The sequence below is a fragment of the Pongo abelii genome, chromosome 2 (assembly GCF_028885655.2).
Source record: "Pongo abelii isolate AG06213 chromosome 2, NHGRI_mPonAbe1-v2.0_pri, whole genome shotgun sequence".
Lineage (NCBI taxonomy): Eukaryota > Metazoa > Chordata > Mammalia > Primates > Hominidae > Pongo > Pongo abelii.
The window spans coordinates 25,905,187-25,928,184 of record NC_085928.1 but is presented as its reverse complement, the minus strand read 5'-3'; the positions used below and the strand labels follow the sequence as shown (position 1 = coordinate 25,928,184).

The window sequence follows — 22,998 nt, the reverse complement described above, 5'->3', positions numbered from 1 at the left end:
CCTAACATCACAATTAAAAGAACTAGAGAAGCAAAAGCAAACACATTCAAAAGCTAGCAGAAGGCAAGAAATAACTAAGGTCAGAGCAGAACTGAAGGAGATAGAGACACGAAAAACCCTTCAAAAAATCAATGAATCCAGGAGCTGGTTTTTTTGAAAAGATCAACAAAATTGATAGACCACTAGCAAGACTAATAAAGAAGAAAAGAGAGAAGAATCAAATAGATGCAATAAAAAATGATAAAGGGGATATCACCACCAATCCCCCAGAAATACAAACTACCATCAGAGAATACTATAAACACCTCTACACAAATAAACTAGAAAATCTACAAGAAATGGATAAATTCCTGGACAATACACCCTCCCAAGACCAAACCTGGAAGAAGTTGAATCTCTGAATAGACCAATAACAGGCTCTGAAATTGAGGAAACAATTAAGAGCTTACCAACAAAAAGAAGTCCAGGACCAGATGGATTCACAGCCGAATTCTACCAGAGGTACAAGGAGGAGCTGGTACCATTCCTTCTGAAACTATTTCAATCAATAGAAAAAGAGGGAATCCTCCCTAACTCATTTTATGAGGCCAGCATCATCCTGATACCAAAGCCTGGCAGAGACACAACAAAAAAAGAGAATTTTAGACCAATATTCCTGATGAACATCGATGCAAAAATCCTCAATAAAATACTGGCAAACCGAATCCAGCAGCACATCAAAAAGCTTATCTACTATGATCAAGTGGGCTTCATCTCTGGGATGCAAGGCTGGTTCAACATACACAAATCAATAAATGTAATCCAGCATATAAACAGAACCAAAGGCAAAAACCACATCATTATCTCAATAGATGCAGAAAAGGCCTTCAACAAAATTCAACAGTGCTTCATGCTAAAAACTCTTAATAAATTAGGTATTGATGGGATGTATCTCAAAATAATAAGAGCTATTTATGACAAACCCACAGCCAATATCATACTGAATGGGCAAAAACTGAAAGCATTCCCTTTGAAAACTGGCACAAGACAGGGATGCCCTCTCTCACCACTCCTATTCAACATAGTGTTGGAAGTTCTGGCCAGGGCAATCAGGCAGGAGAAGGAAATAAAGGGTATTCGATTAGGAAAAGAGGAAGTCAAATTGTCCCTGTTTGCAGATGACATGATTGTATATTTAGAAAACCCCATCGTCTCAGCCCGAAATCTCCTTAAGCTCATAAGCAACTTTAGCAAAGTCTCAGGATACAAAATCAATGTGCAAAAATCACAAGCATTCTTATACACCAATAACAGACAAACAGAGAGCCAAATCATGAGTGAATTCCCATTCACAATTGCTTCAAAGAGAATAAAATACCTAGGAATCCAACTTACAAGGGATGTGAAGAACCTCTTCAAGGAGAACTGCAAACCACTGCTCAACAAAATAAAAGAGGATACAAACAAATGGAAGAACATTCCATGCTCAGGGGTAGGAAGAATCAACATCGTGAAAATGGTCATGCTGCCCAAGCTAATTTATAGATTCAATGCCATCCCCATCAAGCTACCAATGACTTTCTTCACAGAATTGGAAAAAACTACTTTAAAGTTCATATGGAACCAGAGAAGACAGATGAAAAAATGCTCATCATCACTGGTCATCAGAGAAACGCAAATCAAAATCACAATGAGATACCATCTCACACCAGTTAGAATGGCGATCATTAAAATCAGGAAACAAGAGGTGCTTGAGAGGATGTGGAGAAATAGGAACACATTTACACTGTTTGTGGGGCTGTAACCTAGTTCAACCATTGTGGAAGACAGTGTGGCAATTCCTCAAGGATCTAGAACTACAAATACCATTTGACCCAGCCATCCCATTACTGGGTATGTACCCAAAGGATTATAAATCATGCTGCTATAAAGACACATGGACACATATGTTTATTGCGGCACTATTCACAATAGCAAAGACTTGGAACCGACCCAAATGTCCATCAATGGTAGACTGGATTAAGAAAATGTGGCACATATACACCTTGGAATACTATGCAGCCATAAAAAAGGATGAGTTCATGTCCTTTGTAGGGACATGGATGAAGCTGGAAACCATCATTCTCAGCAAACTATTGCAAGGACGAAAAACCAAACACCGCATGTTCTCACTCATAGGTGGGAATTGAACAATGAGAACACTTGGACACACGGTGGGGAACATCACACACTGGGGCCCGTTGTGGGGTGAAGGGAGGGGGGAACGATAGCATTAGGAGATATACCTAATGTAAATGATGAGTTAATGAGTGAAGCACACCAACATGTCACATGTATGGATATGTAACAAACCTGCACGTTGTGCACATGTACCCTAGCACTTATAATACAATAAAAAAAATTCAAGATACCATTTTAAAAGAAAAAACAGGGAATTTCAAGTGAATATAATAGCATTTCTTATAAGGTTCAAAAGCACTTACTTTGATGGGCCCTCTTTTTCCTTTCTGGTATTATACACCCAATTAAGTAGTAGTTTTCTAGCAAAGGTAATTGTTTTTTGGCTTTCAGAATAATTCTTTATTGTGTCAAGACTCATACATCTAGAAAAAGAAAGAAATCTTTAAACATGTTTTAAACATTTTGAGATAAGTTTAATGTTGTACTGGAAGTTTAGTGTTGTACATAAGTTTAATGTTGCACAAAACAGGAAGACTATTTTGTGCCATGATGGCTGGATTAAGACATTTTCATGGGCATGGTTCATGAAGTTAGATTGTCAGGCTCACTTGTTAAACAGAGAGTATTAAAAATTGGAGATACATGGTTGAAAATAATAGAGATTTCAAGGTTCAGGGACAGAAAACATACTATGTTTCAAATATTTGGGATTCAGACATCTGGGTTTTCATGTTAGATTCCCCATTGTCTGGTATGGCAATGGACAAATTACCTCATTAACTTGCTTGCTAATCTACAAAATAAGGATAAAAATACCAATGTTAGGCTGGGATAATTAAATGGGAAAGCGTGTATAAAGCATCCAACTCATATCACACGTCTTCCCATCTCTTTGTCTTCACCTTCAAAGCAGATAGTAAGGTTTATAATGACTAAAAATGAGTTAAAATGGTAACTTAGAAAAGTCACTGGTCATAAGAACTCAATGTCATTTTGGTAACACTTGTCCCAAGTTTTCTGCAGCTTTCTGCTAGCTTTTTTTTTTTTTTTTTAAATTGAGACAGCTCAGATCCATGTATATGATCATGTCTTGTTTAGCCAATCTCCTTGGCTTTTCAAGGAATTTACCTGCTGCTGACCAGATACTTTCATCGTCATGATCAGAAGGAGAGTAAGGCTCTGCCCTTGGATGTGAGGCCCTACCTTATAACGTGGCTTAATGGAAGGGCATTGGAAACCTAAGTTCAAAGGTAAACCTTGCCCTTTCTATGAATTATAATGTTCTTACTTTAAAACTTGTATATATATATTTTTTTACTACAGGGATACTAACGTAATTGAAAAGAATGAAGTCATTCAATTATCTGTAATTCAATATAATATGCAGTAAATAAATGGAAAATGTTGAATGTGTATATGACTTGATTCATTTATAATTGAAAAAATATTTATTCAACATCTGCTATGGTTGGTAAATGCTAAAGATAAACCATAAAGAAATACTGGTCTGCCCTCAAGGCTCCAGCAGACTAGTGGGATGAAACATGTAAATACCAATTGCAGTAAAACGTGGTAAGTGTTGCCACAGAGATAATAAATGAGAGGGCTCCCTGGACTCAAAAAAATAAGTATTTAATATAGTCTTATTGTGATATCTACGTGTGACACTTTACAGCACAAATTACTAAGTAATTCAGGCTCTTAAATTCCTATTTTACATCAACATGTTCACTGTTTAGACCTGATTTAGGGAAACAGTATGATCTATTTAACTGGATAGTGAGGCAGCCTAGCTTTGAATCCCAACTCTGTAATTTATGAGTCAAATGACCTTGTATAAATTATTTAATTTCTCTTTGCTTTGCTTTCCTAACCTGCACCGTGAATATAATAATAGCATCTATCTCATAAGATTCTTCTGAGGTAAAATAGGTTAATACGTATAAAGTGTTTAAAACTGTACCTGGTATGACACTCAATAAAAAGAAACTATGTGCTCAAAGTATTATTTTTTAGGCAATTATACAAGCACTTAGCATAGGTCCTGGTGCTCCTGTTTAAACCCTCCACTCTTTCTTTTCTTACACTTGTTTTTCTTGCCACAGGTCACCCTGACACATGAGGCACTCATAGGAATAATTAGCAAATGGTAAAATCAACTCAGCAAAGAAGCAAGAACTGAATATAAGCATAATCAATAGAAAGTTCTCTAGGGGCTGGAATACCATTTTGCTAATATTAATATTCCCTACAGTGACTGGCATATATTGCTAATATATAGCTTTGCACATATTGGTATTCAATGTATATATCTTACATGTATGCATAAAAAATGTAATATATTCCAAAGTTTGCCTTCATAGGCATATGTTACTTCTGCCTTTGGGGGAACATTTAAAAAGAAAAAATCAAGGCAGTGGGCTGAATTGCTCTATGTTGTTTTATTTTTATTTTTATTTTTATTTTTGAGACAGAGCCTTGCTCTGTCCCTCAGGCTGGAGTGCAGTGGCACGATCTCAGCTCACTGCAACCTCTGCCTTCGGGGTTCAAGCAATTCTCCTGTCTCAGCATCCTGAGTAGCTGGGACTACAGGTGCATGCCACCATGCCGGCTAATTTTTTTTGTATTTTTAGTAGAGACATGGTTTCACCATATTGGTCAGGCTGGTCTCGAACTCCTGACCTCAAGTGATCCACCCACCTCGGCCTCCTAAAGTGCTGGAATTACAAGCATGAGCCACTATGCCCGGCCTGTTGTTTTATTTTTAACATCTCCTGGAAAATATATTAATGATGCTTTTTATTGTGTCATTTATTAAAAACTTCCACTGTACAATGTGCACCTTTCTTCTTTAAAATATGCAAGGTATTGTTTTGAATTGATCACATTTGCCCAGCCCTCTCTTTCAACTCCCTCAACTTTACTAGGTCACCTAAAGCATTGGAAGTGCCTGGATCAAAAGGACAAACAGAGACCCTGGTACCATAGATGAAAATATTCAAGCATTATAAATCAAGGAAACAAAATTTTAAATAAGATATATTTCATCTTCCTATCATGACACATATAATGTCATAATGATTTGCATGACTAGGCTTAAAATGAAAACTCTTAGTTACTTCGAAAGTCTGTACTTGAAATGAAATGCAAATATGCCGTAATTTCTGGCTGTTTCTTTTCTAACTTTATCCTTCAGTGTACCACAAGGTTGTACGTGTGACGTAACACAAGGTTGGCACATCCTACAGGTTTAGGGGTATGCACACCAAAGGCCTGGTTTGCTCATGAGATGATGGACCAGGACTAGAGGCCCAAATAGACTCTGGAAATAAGCTTAGGACAATTTAAGCAGGGAATTTTGGTGTCTTCAGGACTGTTGTTTAGAGCTAGAAGGTATGTCTGGGTGGACATTGCTGCAGTTGCATTGCAGTTTAACCCCCCTCTTTGCCCAATCATAGATCCAGCATTCCTCCACAGGGGATGATCTGAGGGTACTCCTCAAAACACCAACTTTGAGGAAGTCACTGATTATTTTGGACACCTATATCTAAAGAAATCACTACAAGATTACAAATGCATGCTGAGTATTAAGAGAAGATGTTGAAGTACTACCTGTGTATTGGGGAAGATGTGCCTGGAAGGATTAAGGAAGGCTTCACCCTTACTTAGTCTGGCATTCAAATTGCCTAAAAGGAAGAGTTCTTTACCACAGCTTAACTTTTGGCAGGGAGAGGACAAAGAACAAAAGAAAGTTTCAGTCAGAAGGAACAGCTTGTTCAAAATCACGGAGGTAAGAATGAATGCAGCAAATTTGGGAAACTGAAAATAGGTAGTTTGGCCTGAGGGTGGGGTATAGAGCAGATAGCTCTGCTGTAATACTAGAGTATTAATAGTAGAGGGAGCCAAGTTACCAGACAAAAACAAGAAAACTCACTTGGGTAATTTCCTAAATGCTGTGGCTTAGAATAGAAGCCATCTCTTGAGAATATACTTACTTTCCCTTCTTCTCACCAAAACTTTCTGCTGCACCAACCAACACCTGGACAGCACTCTGGGACAGAATCTCATTCCTGTATTGTCTCTGGTAGCTTGCCTAAAAAATATTAATTCAAGTCATTATATAGCATGAATAACGATGACAATTTATTACAATCTTGATGGGAAAAATGTGTGATAAAGAAGTAAAAACAATCAATCTAGTCTGTTTGTAAAAAGAATCTTTCTATGGAGTTCAGATTATAAGATTACTGGATAAGGTAGGTCTTGGCTTTGGGTGGAGCCACACTGGTTCTAAAGGAAACTAGAGCTCTTCTAGACATGGAATTAGATTTTCAAAAAATAAATGGAACTTATTGGCAAATGAGTTTGGGAACTGCTGCAAGCTATATCCACAACTCAAAAGTTAATAATGAATATTAAAGGCTCTGAGAAAACCTACAGTAAAAAAAATTCCTACTATACATCTTTATTTAATTGAATTTTCTCAAATATTTCCACAACAGGGCTCTGCTGCCTCATCCGTGATAAGGATTAAAATTATTATATCTTTGTAACTTATATAATTATTTATAGAAAATTTTATAATTTATAAGGAATATTATAATAAGAGATTGCTACTATTTGGCAGAATGCAGTCACTTCTTCATTCAATACATATATAAAGAGCCTACTGAGCTTCAGGGACTATGTCTGATGATATGGAAACCAGTATCTGACACGGTTCCTGGCATCCATGTGCTGAACACTATTCAGAATCACTGTGTAGACCAACTTCCTTAACTGAAATATATTATATGACCAAAGATTTCTAGGTTCTGCAGCAGGCATTCTCTCTGCATGATCAGTTTTGAATATTAAACACTGCTTTGTTTTGGGGAAATACTAGAAAGAAATAGCAATGACATTTGAGGATGTGGGATGAAAAAACTTTTCCCATAATTACAGGAATTCAATAGAGTACACTCTTCTCCTTAAATATCATTAAAATATGTTTAAAACAATATTAAATCAAAATATTCTTAGTATCCTCAAGATAAAAATTGTAGTTTGAAAAAATGAGGAAGCTGAAGATTATATGGATCTCGCGAAAGCTTAGCAACACAAATACCAAAGCAATTAGATACTAGAAGATGTTAACTGTTAAATTATCTTTCCCAATGGGAACGCAGAACCCAAATCAACAAATCAAGATGAGCATGAAAATATATCTAAAATTAAGAAGAACTCAGAAGATATTAAGTGAAATGAGGATCTAGAGAACAGAGCAGAGAAATCCAATCTACTTTGAAAAGCGGGATTTCTTGATTAAGACACAATAGCACAAAAGCAATGATCAAAATATAATAGTAGAACCCAAACATTTGAGGCAATAAATCAAAAAAGTACATGGAGTGTACACTGCAGAAAACATAGAATATCACAAGCAAAAAAGAGGTTATTCAGTCACCATAAGTTTCCTCTTTTATAGACTGGGAGAATGAAAACTAAATAGATTAAGTCCTTAGTCACATATCATATTAATAACAAAAACAAGACTCAAAATGAATTTTCCTTCATTTATTTTGTGGGTTCTTGTACACCATATTTTCCTGAAATAAATTAAAATTGGGAAGTGACTCAAAGACATGGCCTCATAACATTTTTAAGTTACAAGGAAATAGAAATAATTCTATAGGTATCCAAACAAGAAAGGAAGCTGTATTTAATTTCATAAATATTAATTTATTAATTGCATATAAATGTATCATTACTTGGATAAAACTCCTATTTTTAGGTCTGAAACATCTTTAAACTTTTACTAATCAATTTTTTTTCTACAAAATTAGACTAGAGACACTAGCCAAACCATTGAAAAATACATTTCAAAGATATTCTCAACTGGAAATATTGTTGGAAATAATCAGTGAAAATTATAACAATATCAATATATTAAAGAATGAAATATGTAATCAAACATATCTATAAAAGGCTTCTTGTTTATAAGAATAATAAGCATAATCATTAAAACAAAACTTAAAGTGTAAAAGTGAAAACAGGGGAATAGGGCATGGTGGTGTCCCCCTGTAGCCCCAGCTACTCTGGGAGACTAAGGCAGGAGGATTCTTTGAGCTCAGGAATTTGAGACCAGTTTGAGCAACATAAAGACACCTTGTCTCAAAAAATAGAAGAGGAGCACAAAGAGATTTCAGAACATTGAACTAAATTCATATTCCAGCCACAGATACAAGGCCTAGTAAGCAATTTTTTCTTTTTAAAAAATGAACATAGAGGTAGATTGAGAAAAGGGAAATGAAAACATGTCTACTCTAAAAGTACATCTATAGTTAACATTTTAGTTAGAAAGTTATAGAGTATTATTGACATTTATATAATTTGTAAGGTAAAATTAGATACTTTTTGAAGTTAGCTTATCAAACAGAAATAAACAAAGAATGAGATATATCTCAATACAAAAGAAGCAAAGAAAGGAAAGCAGGCAGGCAAAGGAAAAGAAAAAGAAAGGAAATAAAACAGCAAGACAGGAGTGAAAGAAGAGAAGAATTGAGATATCAAAATAGAAGAGCTATCAGATCCTATAATAAACCTGAAATACTCCAAAAAGGCTCAGATTAATTACTTGAGTGAATATTAATTGAGCACCTACTATGTACTACACATTGTGGTATTCACTGAAGACATACAGATGAATAAATCACAGTCTTTAGCCTAAAAAATATTACCTAGGTTTACTAGATTTGCCTACAAGAAAAATTAACTATACTAAAAAGAAAAATTTCAAGTGAAGCAGCATATGAGCTGAGCTGCTGGCTAACCAGCCCCTTGCTTCCCCAGAGTGAAGACTAGCCTGGAACCCTGTCCTCAAAGGAGTAGCACCTGAGAAGAGATGCTGGCTGACCAGCCCTGCACTTCCCCCAGATCACAGATGATCCTGGTTCTCTATCCATGGTAGCATAGCCAGCTCCCTCATTCACAAGGGAGCAGACCCCACATAGGTAGACCAGCCACACAAACTTCTGCAGCCCAAGCAACTGAGGCACTCACAGGCATCAATGACATTGACTGTAGCTGAAGAACTGTATTGAGGCTATGCTATTGTATCCACCCAGTAAAAAGCTAATGCGCCCTACCCAACTGAAACCCTGGGACATATCTGCAGTGAGTCTTTCCCCATGAAAGCCACTATACAAAATTGAAAGAGGCAACTGTTTCACGAGATCTGAAGATATCAATGCAAGGACACAAAAAAAACATGAAAAAGCAAGAAAATATCTCACTGTTAAAGGAACACAATAGTTCACCAGCAACTGGTCCCAAAGAAATGGAAATGTAGAAACTCCCTGAAAAGGAATTTACAATAATGATATTAAGGAAACTCAGCAGACACAATAAAATTGAAAAGAAATTCATTATGTGAATGAGAAACTCAACAAAAGATAGATATTATAAAAAAATAACTGAACAGAAATATTGGAGCTGACTAATTTAATGAATGAAAAAATACAATTGAGAGCTTTGATAACAAACTAGATCAAACAGAAAAAAAGAATCTCTAAACTTGAAGCCAGATATTTTCAAATAACCATATCAGACAAAAGAGAAAGAAAAAAGAGAAAAAGAGAAAGAAAGATACATAGATAAGAAAGAAAGAAAAGAAAAAAGAGAGAAAGAAAGAAAGAAGGAAAGAAAGAAAGAGCCAAAGAACCCAAGAGAGCTCATGGGACCTGTGGGACATCATTACACAAACAAATGTTATCATTATGGGAATTTAAGAAGGAGAAGAGATGGGAAAAGGCATAGAAAACATATTTAATAAAGTAATAACAGAAAACTTCCAAGTTTTTGAAAAGATATAGACATCTAGATCCAGGAAGGTCAAATATCCCCCAAAAGTTTCAACCTAAAAAATTCTTCTCTGAGGCACATTATAGTCAAACTGTCAAAAGTCAAAGACAAAGAGAATTTTAAAAATAGAAAAAGTGTCAAGTCACATATAAAGAATCTCCATTAGAATATCAGCATATTTCTCAGCAGAAACTTTATAGGCCAGAAGAGAATAAGATAATATGGTTGAAGTGATGAAAGACAAAAAAAACTTTCAACCAACAATACTATATCCAGAAAAGCTACCCTTCAGAAATCAAGTGTTTCCCTGACAAGTAAAACCTGAGAGAATTCACCATCACTAGACTGGACTCACAAGAAATGCTTAAAAATCCAATATCTGGAAGCAAAAGGACAGTAACTAAGATTGTAAAAACATATAAAACCCAATGGTAGAGCAGATACACAAATCTTAAAGAAAAAGGAATCAAATCTTATTATTACAGAAAAACACCAAACTTCAAAGATAAACAAACAAAAAGAAATACACACCAACCAAAAAAAAACGACACCTTTCAATAATATCCCTGAATGTAAACTAATTAAAATTTCCATTTAAAAGATATAGACTGGCCAAATTGATTAAAAAATAAGACCCAACTACACACTGCCTATGCCTATTAAAAACTCACTTCACCTGTAAAGACACCCACAGACTGAAAGTGAAGGGATGAAAAAAGATATTTCTGGCAAACAGAACCCAAAAATGATCAGGAGTAGTTATATAGCTATACTTATAACTGATAAAATAGACTTTAAGTAAAACACTGTAAGAGAGACAAAGAAGTTTACTATATAATGATAAAGGGATTAAATCAGCAAGAGGACATATAAATACCAAAAACCAGAGCACTCAGACACATAAGGCAAAAATTATTAGATCTGAAGGGAGAGAAAGACTCCAATACGATAATAGTTGGGTCTTTAAAACCCCAGTCATAGCATTGGAAGGACTATCTAGACAGAAAATCAACAAAGAAACATTGGATTTAAACTGCACTATAGACAGAACATTTCATGCAAGAACAGCAGAATACATATTCTTCTCATCAGCACACAGATCATTCTCCAGGATAGAGCATATGGTAGGCCACAAAACAAGCCCCCCAAATTTTTAAAAAACTAAAATCATATCAAGTATCTTTTCTGACCACAATGGAGTAAAACTGGAAATTAGTAACAAGAAGAACATTGGAAACTGTACAACCACATGGAAATTAATCATGTTCCTCAACCACTGATAGATCAAGAAAAAAAATTAAGAAGATAATTCTTTATTTTGGAACAAAAATAGAAACACAACATATCAAAACCTATGGGATATAGCAAAAGCTGCACTAAGAGGGAAATTTACAGTAATAAACTTCTACATCAAAAAAATAGACAGAGGGTCAGGTGTGGTGGCTTATGCCTGTAATCCCAGCGCTTTTGGAGGCTGAGGTGTGCAGATCACTCGAGGTCAGGAGTTTGAGACCAGCCTGGCCAACATGGTGAAACCCCGTATCTACTAAAATTACAAAAACTAGCCAGGTATGGTGGCAAGTGCCTTTAATCACAGCTACTCAGGAGGCCGATGTAGGATAATTGCTTGAATCCAGGAGGTGGAGGTTGCAGTGAACCAAGATTGCACCACTGCAATTCAGCCTGGGCGATAGAGTAAGACTCCATCCCCACCCTGCCCCGCCACACACAAAAGTTCAAAAAACAACTTAATTATGCACCTCAAGGAACTAAAAAATTAAGAACAAACCAAACCCAAAATTAGGTCAAGGAAAGAAGTAATAAAAATCAGAACTAAAATAAGTGAAATTGACACCAAAAATAATATAAAAGATCAGAAAAGCAAAATGTTGTTTTTTAAATAAGAAAAAATTAAACCATTAGACTAAGCAAATAAGGAGAGAAGATACAAATAAATTAAATCAGAAGTGAAAACGAGACACAACAACTGAGACCACAGAAATTCAAAGGATCATTACAGACTATTATGAACAACTATACTCCAACAAATTGGAAAACCTAGAGGGATTGGATAAATTCCTGGACACGTAAACCTACTGAGATTGAGCCAGGAAGACATAGGAAGTCCGAATAGACCAATGAAGACTTACAAGATTGCAGCAGTAATATAAAGTCTCCCAAGAAAAAAATATTTTTGAAAGGGAAGGAATTCTTCCAAACTCATTTTATAAGGCTAGCATTACCCTAATACCAAAAGCAAACAACACAACAAAAAAAGAAAACTATAGGCTAATATCCCTCATGAACACAGATGCAAAAATCCTCAACAAAATACTAGCAAACAAAATCTAACAGCACATCAAAAAGATTATACACTATGATCAAGTGGGATTTATCCCAGGAATGCAAGGATATTTAAACATACACAAATCAACACACATGAGACATCACATTAACAGAAAGACCAAAGCCATTTGATCATCTGAATAGATGCAAAAAACATTTGATAAAATTCAGCATTGTTTCATTATAAAAACTCCCAACAAAGTAGATATACAAGGAATGTACCTAAATACAATAAAACCATAAATGACAAATCCACAGCCAAAATCATACGGAATGAGGACAAGTTAAAATCTTATATTTAGGAAAGCTAAAGACTCCACAAAACAACTCCTAGAACTGATAAACCAATTTAATGAAGTTGCAGGGTACAATATTAACAAACAAACAAAATTGGTAGCATTTCTACAGACTAACAGCTAACTATGTGAAAAGAAATCAAAGCATAAATCCCATTTACAATAGCTACCAAAAATGCATAAGAATACATTTAACCACGAAAGTGAAAGACCTCTACAGTGAAAACTATAAAAGACTAATGAAGGAATTGAAGAGAACACAAAAAATGGAAAGACATCCCATGTTCATATATTGGAAGAACAAATCTCGTTAAAATGACCATACTCCCTAAGAATCCTATGGATTCAATGCAATCCCTAGCAAAATATCAGTGATAGAGAAAACATTCCTAAAATTTGTATGGAACCTCAAAAGACCTCGAGTAGCCAAAGCAATTTTGAGCACAAGGAACAAAGCTGGAGACATTATAATACCTTAGTTCAAAATACACTACAACCAACAAGCTATAGCAACCAACACAGTATGGTACTTGCGTAAAAACAGGCACACAGACCAACAGAACAGAATAGAAAACCCAGAAATATATTACCTATTTATAGCCAACTGATTTTCGACAAAGTCATGAGGAACGTACACTGGGGAAAGAACAGTCTCTTCAATAAATAGTGTTGGGATTAATAGTCATATGCAGATGAATGAAACTAAACCCTTGTCTCTCCTTTATATGAAAATAAACTAAAAATGGATTAAAGACTTGCAACTATGAAACCACTAGAAGGAAACAGAGGAGAAACACTTCAAGTCATTGGACTGGGCAAGGATTTCATGGCTACAATCTCGAAAGCACAGGAAACAAAAGGAAAAATAGACACATGAGATTATATCAAACTAAAACACTACTGCACAGCAAAGGAAGCAATCAATAGAATAATGAGACAACTTGCAGAACAAAAAGAAATATTTGCAAACTATTCTTCTACTAAGGCATTAATATCCAGAATAGACAAAGAACTCAAACCACCCAACAGCAAAAACAAACAAACAAACAGTATGATTTAAAAATGAGTAAAGGATCTGAATAGACATTTCTCAAAGACACAAACAGTCAACAAGCATATAAAAAAATTTAACATCACTAGTGAATAGGGAAATGAAAATCAAAACCATAATGAGATATTATCTTTCCCCAGCTAGAATACAATGTTTGTATATGGGGAATGTTTATTGCAGCACAATTCACAATAGCCAAGATAAACAATCAACCTAAGTGTCCATCAATAGATGAATGGATACAGAAAATGTCGTATATTTACACAACAGAATACTATTGAGCCATAAAAATGAATAAAATGCTTTCATTTGTGGCAACATGGATAAGACTAGAGGACATCATGTTAAGTGAAAGAAGTCAGGCACAGAAAAAGAAATACTGCTTGTTCTCACTCATATATGGAAGCTATAAAAGTTGACCTCATAGAAGTAGAGTAGAATAGTGGCTCCAAGAGGCTGGGAAGGGTAGGGGGACAGGGAAGCTAGCAGGAATAGGTTGGTTAACAGATACAAAGTTGCAGTTAGATAGGAGGAATAAATTCTAGTGTTCTACAGCACTGCAGGGTGATTACAGTAAACACTAATCTATTGTATTTTTTCATATAGTTAGAAGACAAGATTTTGAACATTCTCAACCTAAAGAAACAATAAAGGTTTGAAGTGATCTATATGCTTATTACTCTTATTTGATCATGACACATGTATACATGTATTAGAATATTACATTGTGACTCATAAATATGTATAATTATATGTCAATTAAAACAACAGCAATAAAAATTACCCTCTTGACCCTAAATTTACATTTCATATTGGAATAAAATACTAGTTTGAAAAGGTAAAATTTAATAACACAACGTACAAAAAGAGATTATCAAGCAAAAGGGTGTATAGATTTTTTTAAGGCTGAGGAAATTGTGTGTGTGTATGTGTGTGTGTATAAAGAATTAGTGGCAATAAGGGTGGGGAATAAGGTGGTGGTGGTGGCAGTGGCAGATTCTTTGATCATGAGTCCAGCTAGAAGGGATATTACAAAAATTGGTGAGCAAGTACATTACTTAGATAGAGAATCAAAACTATCCGGAAAAGTTGAGTGAGCAATGAGAAGGATCAAAATGTGCTGTTAGTTGATATTTCCACAATTTAGTGTTTAATATTCTGTTTTTATTTATCTCATTGAAAAATTTTTGATTTGGGGAATTTCTGCAGGAAACGATAGAAATGCAATTTATATTTCGTAAATTATATAGCAGATTATACATACTTTTGGTTAGTCTACCTCATTTTTGAAAGTTACAGACAAATGTTTGTAAAATACTCCTTTGTGCTTTCTAAGGAAGCAATTGTTGTGGCTTAAAGAAGCCATGGTTGGCTGTTCAGATTCACTCATGGTTATCTCAGGACTAGCCCTACTTCATTGTTTCCAGATCCTCTTCTACTCTGAAATCCTGGTCTAGATGTTTCTCTATCCTGTTCCATTGTTTTATATTGACTGACAATTTTTTCCTCTCATTCCTGCTGACTCGGTATATTTAGAAAGCCTGCCTTTGTTTTTGCCTCAGAAGCTGTTCATAGGCAGTTCCCAGGGGAACGCAGGATGACTAGCTTGTCTATTTACATTATAGAACCATGGCATTGGAGTATCGGATTTAGGAAACATGGAAGAGCTAGCAGGAATATTTGCTACCTCTGTGTTGACTTAGTCATATGGAAGGAAGTCATTACTCTGTGGATAGCAATACCTAATTTGGTAAGACAAGTGGAAAATCTGCTGGTGGAATAAAGCACCATGTGGGCATTAGCTTCATCCTCATAGCACGGCCTCAATTGCTTAAAGAAGTTATTTATGTCCTTAAAATAGTTGCCTTTGAAACTCAACTTGTCTGCCAAGACTACTGTTGAAGAGAGAACAATCATACCCTACAGATCTCCCACTTCCCTAGTTAGACTGAGCAGGTAGAGTGATTGGAATCCTGTGTGGCTGGAATAGCTGAGAAGTGTTCAACAGCTCCATAGGCAGTGAGGAAGGGCCAATATGAACACCTTAAGAGGACAATTCATGGCAAATAGATCTTGATTATTTCAACCTGGATAGAAAATGAAAATTAGCCTATTAGCAATTTCCAACAGTTTGTATGCTGCTGTGCTACAACATTTCTCTAATTTTTAGCCAATATTTGAATGAAAACATAATACTCTCTTCAGTCAGCTATTAGAGGATTTGGCTGTATCATTACATGAAAAACTGGCTTGGATCCAGAGATGGGCAATGCCACAGAACTGATTGCCTAACACATCTGAAGTTTAACCCCAGTTGCAATTTCTGCCATTGGGATCTGTGAAATTCCCATTCTTCATAAATAAACCACTCTTTACTTAAGCTAATGTGAGTGAATTTCTTTCTTTCTTTCTTTCTCTTTCTTTCGTCTCTCTCTCTTTCTTTCTTTCTCTTTCTCTCTTTCTTTCTTTCCAATCAAGCAGATTCCTAAGACAATGTCAACCTTCCCTTTGCCTTTGTAAACAATCTATTAAGTGAGCATGATCAAGATGTCTTTATAAAGGAGGAATTTTTCAACATAATTTTTGGCCAAACATAATTTCAAAAGAGAATAATACAGTACTATTTGTGCCGACAAGAGACGCCTGTTGGCCAGCTCCATTGCTTCAGTGTTAAAGATCTCATCTATTTCCTTGTTACAGTGTGGACATTTCACCTTCTGATGTTCTGTTGTTTCTTCTTCGTTCAACTAAATAAAGCATAAATAAAAGAACAAAAAATATATGAATATTAACATATTGTTTAGCATAATCCACAAACAATTTTTGTACCAGTTTGCTTTGAAAAATGGTAGCAAATCTGGTAGATAAGAAAAACGTTCAGATCCTCATCATTTGCTCAAATGTCCTAATCGTTTGCTCAGTTATAGAAGGTAAAATAATTGTCAGTTTTGTGGGGAGGAGTTATATCATATCTTTACTTTTACAAGGCATTATTAACAGTTTAAAAAGCTATCACATATATGATCATGCTTTATACTAGCAGTTTTCAAAGTATGGTCTCCCAGCAGCATCAGAATCACCTGGGAATTGTTAGAAACGTGCATTCTCAGATCCCACCTTAGACCTACTGAATCATAATTGGAGGAGTGGGCAGCAATCTGTGTTTCTAAAACCCCATTTGAAAATTTTGCTGCAGCTAAAGCTTGATAACCACTGCTTTAAAATGATCACTTAATGTAAAATAGAAAGTGAACACACATAAAGGAAATGGGAGTATGAATAATTTACAGATGAGAAACTGAAGCTTAGAGAAAATTGATGATATGCTCAAAATTACAAAGCTATTAAGTGAGAAAGCTAGGCTATAAAGCCAGATTTTCTGATTCCAAGGTCAGTGTTCTATCTTTAATACTATAATATCCCTCATGTTTGCATCATAAAAAGGAGACTAGTCATTTGATCCTCTGCCTTCTAAAACAGATCAAGTACCAGAGTGGTGGCCCCAACACTGGCTTCTGCATTAGAATTAGCTGGGTAGTGGATTTAAAATATTCCTGGAGCCCTGCTCAGACCACCTGCATAAAAATCTTCAGAGAGTAGGTGAAAACTCAATCAATATTCTGAATAAACTTTCTGGATAATTCTGATGCAGACAAGTCAGCAAAAGTTCACAATCAGGTATTGGAAGCTACTAGAGAAATCCTTGGATATGACATGGTACTTGTTCCATCCAGAAATCCTGGTAGTATTCCTGCAGGCACAAGGGTCAGTTCTAAATTCCTGTCTGGAGCTTTAAGCACTGGTTCAGTGGATACGAAATGGATTTTTTCTGAATTCTACTTCATAGAGACTAATTATCTCACCTAAGCACTCCCAGAAGTTGGCCCCTCATATTGTGTTTTGCAAAAAAAACAAAAACAAAAACATTGTAAAAACCATTGAAAACTGGACATGATGTAGGACACGGAAAAGTGCAGCAGCTGTGAAGACCCCAGGACAACTTTTACTATTTCCCTTTAGGGAAACCATGACTGATTAGTGTGCCGAGTGTTCTTACAAGAATGAATCTGACTGCAGTATCTTAAAGCATATCTCAGAAGCAGAAGGTGACATCTCCCACAGCTAAACTTTGGCTTTGAATTCTATTTTATATTGAAAATATTTTTAACCATAAATTAAGGTCTAGCAAATGCTTAGATACACAATAGCCTAAATAAATAAACAAAGGCCCCTGACCCCTCCCAATTTGGTCAAAAACTAGCCATTTTCTAATGTTCACTTTCATACACACACACACACACAAACACACACACACACACACATATATATATATATTTTTTTTAAGAAAGGGTTTCTCTCTGCTGCCCAGGCTGGAGTGCAGTGGCACAATCACGGTTCACCACAGCCTCAACCTCCCAGGCTTGAGTGATCCTCCCACCTCAGTCTCCCGAGTAGCGGGGACTACAGATGCACAACACCACCCAGCTAATTTTTGTATATTTTATAGAGACATGGTTTTGGCATGTTGCCAGGCTGGTCTCAAACTGCTTGGCTCAAGCAATTCACCTGCCTTGGCTTCCCAAAGTGCTAAGATTACAGGCATGAGCCACTCTGCTGACCTATGATATCTTTTAAAGGGAGTTCCAATACACAGCTTCCTCTTTTGAATTTAAACATATATATTTTAAACATACACATAAAACATATATTTTATTTTATTTTCAAATTTTTGGTATTTATTGATTCTTTTTTTTAATTATACTTTAAGTTCTAGGGTACATGTGCACAACGTGCAAGTTTGTTACATACGTATACATGTGCCATGTTGGTGTGCTGCACTCATTAACTCATCATTTACATTAGGTATATCTCCTAATGCTATCCCTCCCCCCACCCCCACCCCACAACAGTCCCTGGTATGTGATGTTCCCCTTCCTGTGTCCATGTGTTCTCATTGTTCAATTCCCACCTATGAGTGAGAACATGCGGTGTTTGGTTTTTTGTCCTTTCGATAGTTTGCTGAGAATGATGGTTTCCAGCTTCATCCATGTCCCTACAAAGGACATGAACTCATCCTTTTTAATGGCTGCACAGAATTCCAAGGTGTATATGTGCCACATTTTCTTAATCCAGTCTATCATTGTTGGACATTTGGGTTGGTTCCAAGTCTTCGCTATTGTGAATAGTGCCGCAATAAACATATGTGTGCATGTGTCTTTATAGCAGCATGTTTTATAATCCTTTGGGTATATACCCAGTAATGGAATGGCTGGGTCAAATGGTATTTCTAGTTCTAGATCCCTGAGGAATCGCCACACTGTCTTCCACAATGGTTTAACTAGTTTACAGTCCCACCAACAGTGTAAAAGTGTTCCTATTTCTCCACATCCCTCTCCAGCACCTCTTGTTTCCTGACTTTTTAATGATCGCCATTCTAAGTGGTATAAAATGGTATCTCATTGTGGTTTTGATTTTCATTTCTCTGATGACCAGTGATGATGAGCATTTTTTCATGTATCTGTTGGCTGCATAAATGTCTTCTTTTGAGAAGTGTCTGTTCATATCGTTTGCCCACTTTTTGATGGGGTTGTTTTTACTTGTAAATCTGTTTGAGTTCATTGTAGATTATGGATATTAGCCCTTTGTCAGATGGGTAAATTGCAAAAATTTTCTTCCATTCTGTAGGTTGCCTGTTCACTCTGATGGTAGTTTCTTTTGCTGTGCAGAAGCTCATTAGCTTAATTAGATCCCATTTGTCAATTTTGGCTTTTGTTGCCATTGCTTTTGGTGTTTTAGACATGAAGTCCTTGCCCATGCCTATGTCCTGAATGGTATTGCCTAGGTTTCCTTCTAGGGTTTTTATGGTTTTAGGTCTAACATTTAAGTCTTTAATCCATCTTGAATTAATTTTTGTGTAAGGCATAAGGAAGGTATCCAGTTTTAGCTTTCTACATATGGCTAGCCAGTTTTCCCAGCACCATTTGTTAAATAGGGAATCCTTTCTCCATTTCCTGTCTTTGTCAACTTTGTCAAAGATCAGATAGTTGTAGATGTGTGGTATTATTTCTGAGGGCTCTGTTCTGTTCCATTGGTCTAGATCTCTGTTTTGGTACAAGTACCATGCTATTTTGGTTAGTGTAGCCTTGTAGTATAGTTTGAAGTCAGGTAGCATGATGCCTCCAGCTTTCTTCTTTCAGCTTATGATTGACTTAGCAATGTGGGCTCTTTTTTGGTTCCATATGAACTTCAAAGTAGTTTCTTCCAATTCTGTGAAGAAAGTCATTGGTAGCTTGATAGGGATGGCATCGAATCTATAAATTACCTTGGGCAGTATGACAATTTTCACGATATTGATTCTTCCTATCCATGAGCATGGAATGTTCTTCCATTTGTTTGTATCCTCTTTTATTTTGTTGAGCAGTGGTTTGCAGTTCTCCTTGAAGAGGTCCTTCACATCCCTTGTAAGTTGGATTCCTAGGTATTTTATTCTCTTTGAAGCAATTGTGAATGGGAGTTCACTCATGGTTTGGCTGTTTGTCTGTTACTGGTGTATAAGAATGCTTGTGATTTTTGCACATTGATTTTGTATCCTGAGACTTTGCTGAAGTTGCTTATGAGCATAAGGAGATTTTGGGCTGAGACGATGGGGTTTTCTAAATATACTATCATATCATCTGCAAACAGGGACAATTTGACTTCCTCTTTTCCTAATGGAATACCCTTTATTTCCTTCTCCTGCCTGATTGCCCTGGCCAGAACTTCCAACACTATGTTGAATAGGAGTGGTGAGAGAGGGCATCCCTGTCTTGTGCCAGTTTTCAAAGGGAATGCTTTCAGTTTTTGCCCATTCAGTATGATATTGGCTGTGGGTTTGTCATAAATAGCTTTTATTATTTTGCGATACGTCCCATCAATACCTAATTTATTAAGAGTTTTTAGCATGAAGGGCTGTTGAATTTTGTCGAAGGCCTTTTCTGCATCTATTGAGATAATGATGTGGTTTTTGCCTTTGGTTCTGTTTATATGCTGGATTACATTTATTGATTTGCATATGTTGAACCAGCCTTGCATCCCAGGGATGAAGCCCACTTGATCATGGTGAATAAGCTTTTTGATGTGCTGCTGGATTCAGTTTGCCAGTATTTTATTGAGGATTTTTGCATCGATGTTCTTCAGGAATATTGGTCTAAAATTCTCTTTTTTTGTTGTGTCTCTGCCAGGCTTTGGTATCAGGATGATGTTGGCCTCATAACATGAGTTAGGGAGGATTCCCTCTTTTTCTATTGATTGGAATGGTTTCAGAAGGAATGGTACCATCTCCTCCTTGTACTTCTGGTAGAATTCGGCTGTGAATCCATCTGGTCCTGGACTTTTTTTGGTTGGTAAGGTATTAATTATTGCTTCAATTTCAGAGCCTGTTATTGTTCTATTAAGAGATTTAACTTCTTTCTGGTTTAGTCCTGGGAGGGTGCATGTGTCAAGGAATTTATGTATTTCTTCTAGATTTTCTGGTTTATTTGTGTAGAGGTGTTTATAGCATTCTCTGAGGGTAGTTTGTGTTTCTGTGGGATCGGTGGTGACATCCCCTTTATCATTTTTTATTGTGTCTATTTCATTCTTCTCTCTTTTCTTCTTTATTAGTCTTGCTGGTGGTCTATCAATTTGGTTGATTTTTTTCAAAAAACCAGCTCCTGGATTCATTGATTTTTTGAAGGGTTTTTTGTGTCTCTATCTCCTTCAGTTCTGCTCTGAGTTTAGTTATTTCTTGCCCTCTGCTAGCTTTTGAATGTGTTTGCTTTTGCTTCTCTAGTTCTTTTCATTGTGATGTTAGGGTGTCAATTTTAGATCTTTCCTGCTTTCTCTTGTGGGCATTTAGTGCTATAAATTTCCCTCTACACACTGGTATAAATGTGTCCCAGAGATTCTGGTATGTTGTGTCTTTGTTCTCATTGGTTTCAAAGAACATCTTTATTTCTGCCTTCATTTCATTATGTATCCAGTAGTCATTCAGGAGCAGGTTGCTCCGTTTCCATGTAGTTGAGCAGTTTTGAGTGAGTTTCTTAATCCTGAGTTCTAGTTTGTTTGCACTGTGGTCTGAGAGGCAGTTTGTTATAATTTCTATTCTTTTACATTTGCTGAGGAGCGCTTTACTTCCAACTATGTGGTCAATTTTGGAATAAGTGTGGTGTGGTGCTGATAAGAATGTATATTCTGTTGATTTGGGGTGGAGAGTTCTATAGATGTCTATTAGGTCCACTTGGTGCAGAGCTGAGCTCAATTCCTGGATATCCTTGTTAACTTTCTGTCTCGTTGATCTGTCTAATGTTGACAGTGGGGTGTTAAAGTCTCCCTTTATTATTGTGTGGGAGTCTAAGTCTCTTTGTAGGTCTCTAAGGACTTGCTTTATGAATCTGGGTGCTCCTGTATTGGGTGCATATATATTTAGGATAGTTAGCTCTTCTTGTTGAATTGATCCCTTTACCATTATGTAATGGCCTTCTTTGTCTCTGTTGATCTTCGTTGGTTTAAAGTCTGTTTTATCAGAGACTAGGATTGCAATCCCTGCCTTTTTTGTTTTCCATTTGCTTGGTAGATCTTCCTCCATCCTTTTATTTTGAGCCTATGTGTGTCTCTGCACGTGAGATGGGTTTCCTGAATACAGCACACTGATGGGTCTTGACTCTTTATCCAATTTGCCAGTCTGTGTCTTTTAATTGGAGCATTTAACCCATTTACATTTAAGGTTAATATTGTTATGTGTGAATTTGATCCTGTCATTATGATGTTAGCTGGTTATTTTGCTCATTAGTTGATGCAGTTTCTTCCTAGCATCAATGGTCTTGACAATTTTTCATGTTTTTGCAGTGGCTGGTGCCAGTTGTTCTTTTCCATGTTTACTACTTCCTTCAGGAGCTCTTTTAGGGCAGGCCTGGTGGTGACAAAATCTCTCAGCATTTGCTTGTCTGTATTTTATTTCTCCTTCACTTATGAAGCTTAGTTTGGCTGTATATCAAATTCTGGGTTGAAAATTCTTTTCTCTGAGAATGTTGAATATTGGCCCCCACTCTCTTCTGGCTTGTAGAATTTCTGCCGAGAGATCAGCTGTTAGTCTGATGGTCTTCCCTTTGTGGGTAACCCAACTTTTCTCTCTGGCTGCCCTTAACATTTTTTCTTTCATTTCAACTTTGGTGAATCTGACAATTATGTGTCTTGGAGTTGCTCTTGTTGAGGAGTATCTTTGTGGCATTCTCTGTATTTCCTGAATTTGAATGTTGTCCTGCCTTGCTAGATTGGGGAAGTTCT

At 36.2% G+C, this 22,998-nt stretch overlaps 1 protein-coding gene across 2 annotated transcripts in view; it reads right to left on the bottom strand.

The window, feature by feature from the left end:
• SLC9C1 (solute carrier family 9 member C1) overlaps nt 1-22,998 on the bottom strand; it is a 171,138-nt gene that overhangs the window by 85,675 nt on the left and 62,465 nt on the right. For both annotated transcript variants that reach the window (XM_054551527.2, XM_054551525.2), the window contains 3 exons: nt 16,317-16,442; nt 6,156-6,253; nt 2,463-2,582 (listed from right to left, as the gene is read on the bottom strand). In XM_054551527.2, the coding sequence (XP_054407502.2) occupies nt 2,463-2,582; nt 6,156-6,253; nt 16,317-16,442 (344 nt within the window). The remainder of the gene's footprint in view (nt 1-2,462; nt 2,583-6,155; nt 6,254-16,316; nt 16,443-22,998) is intronic.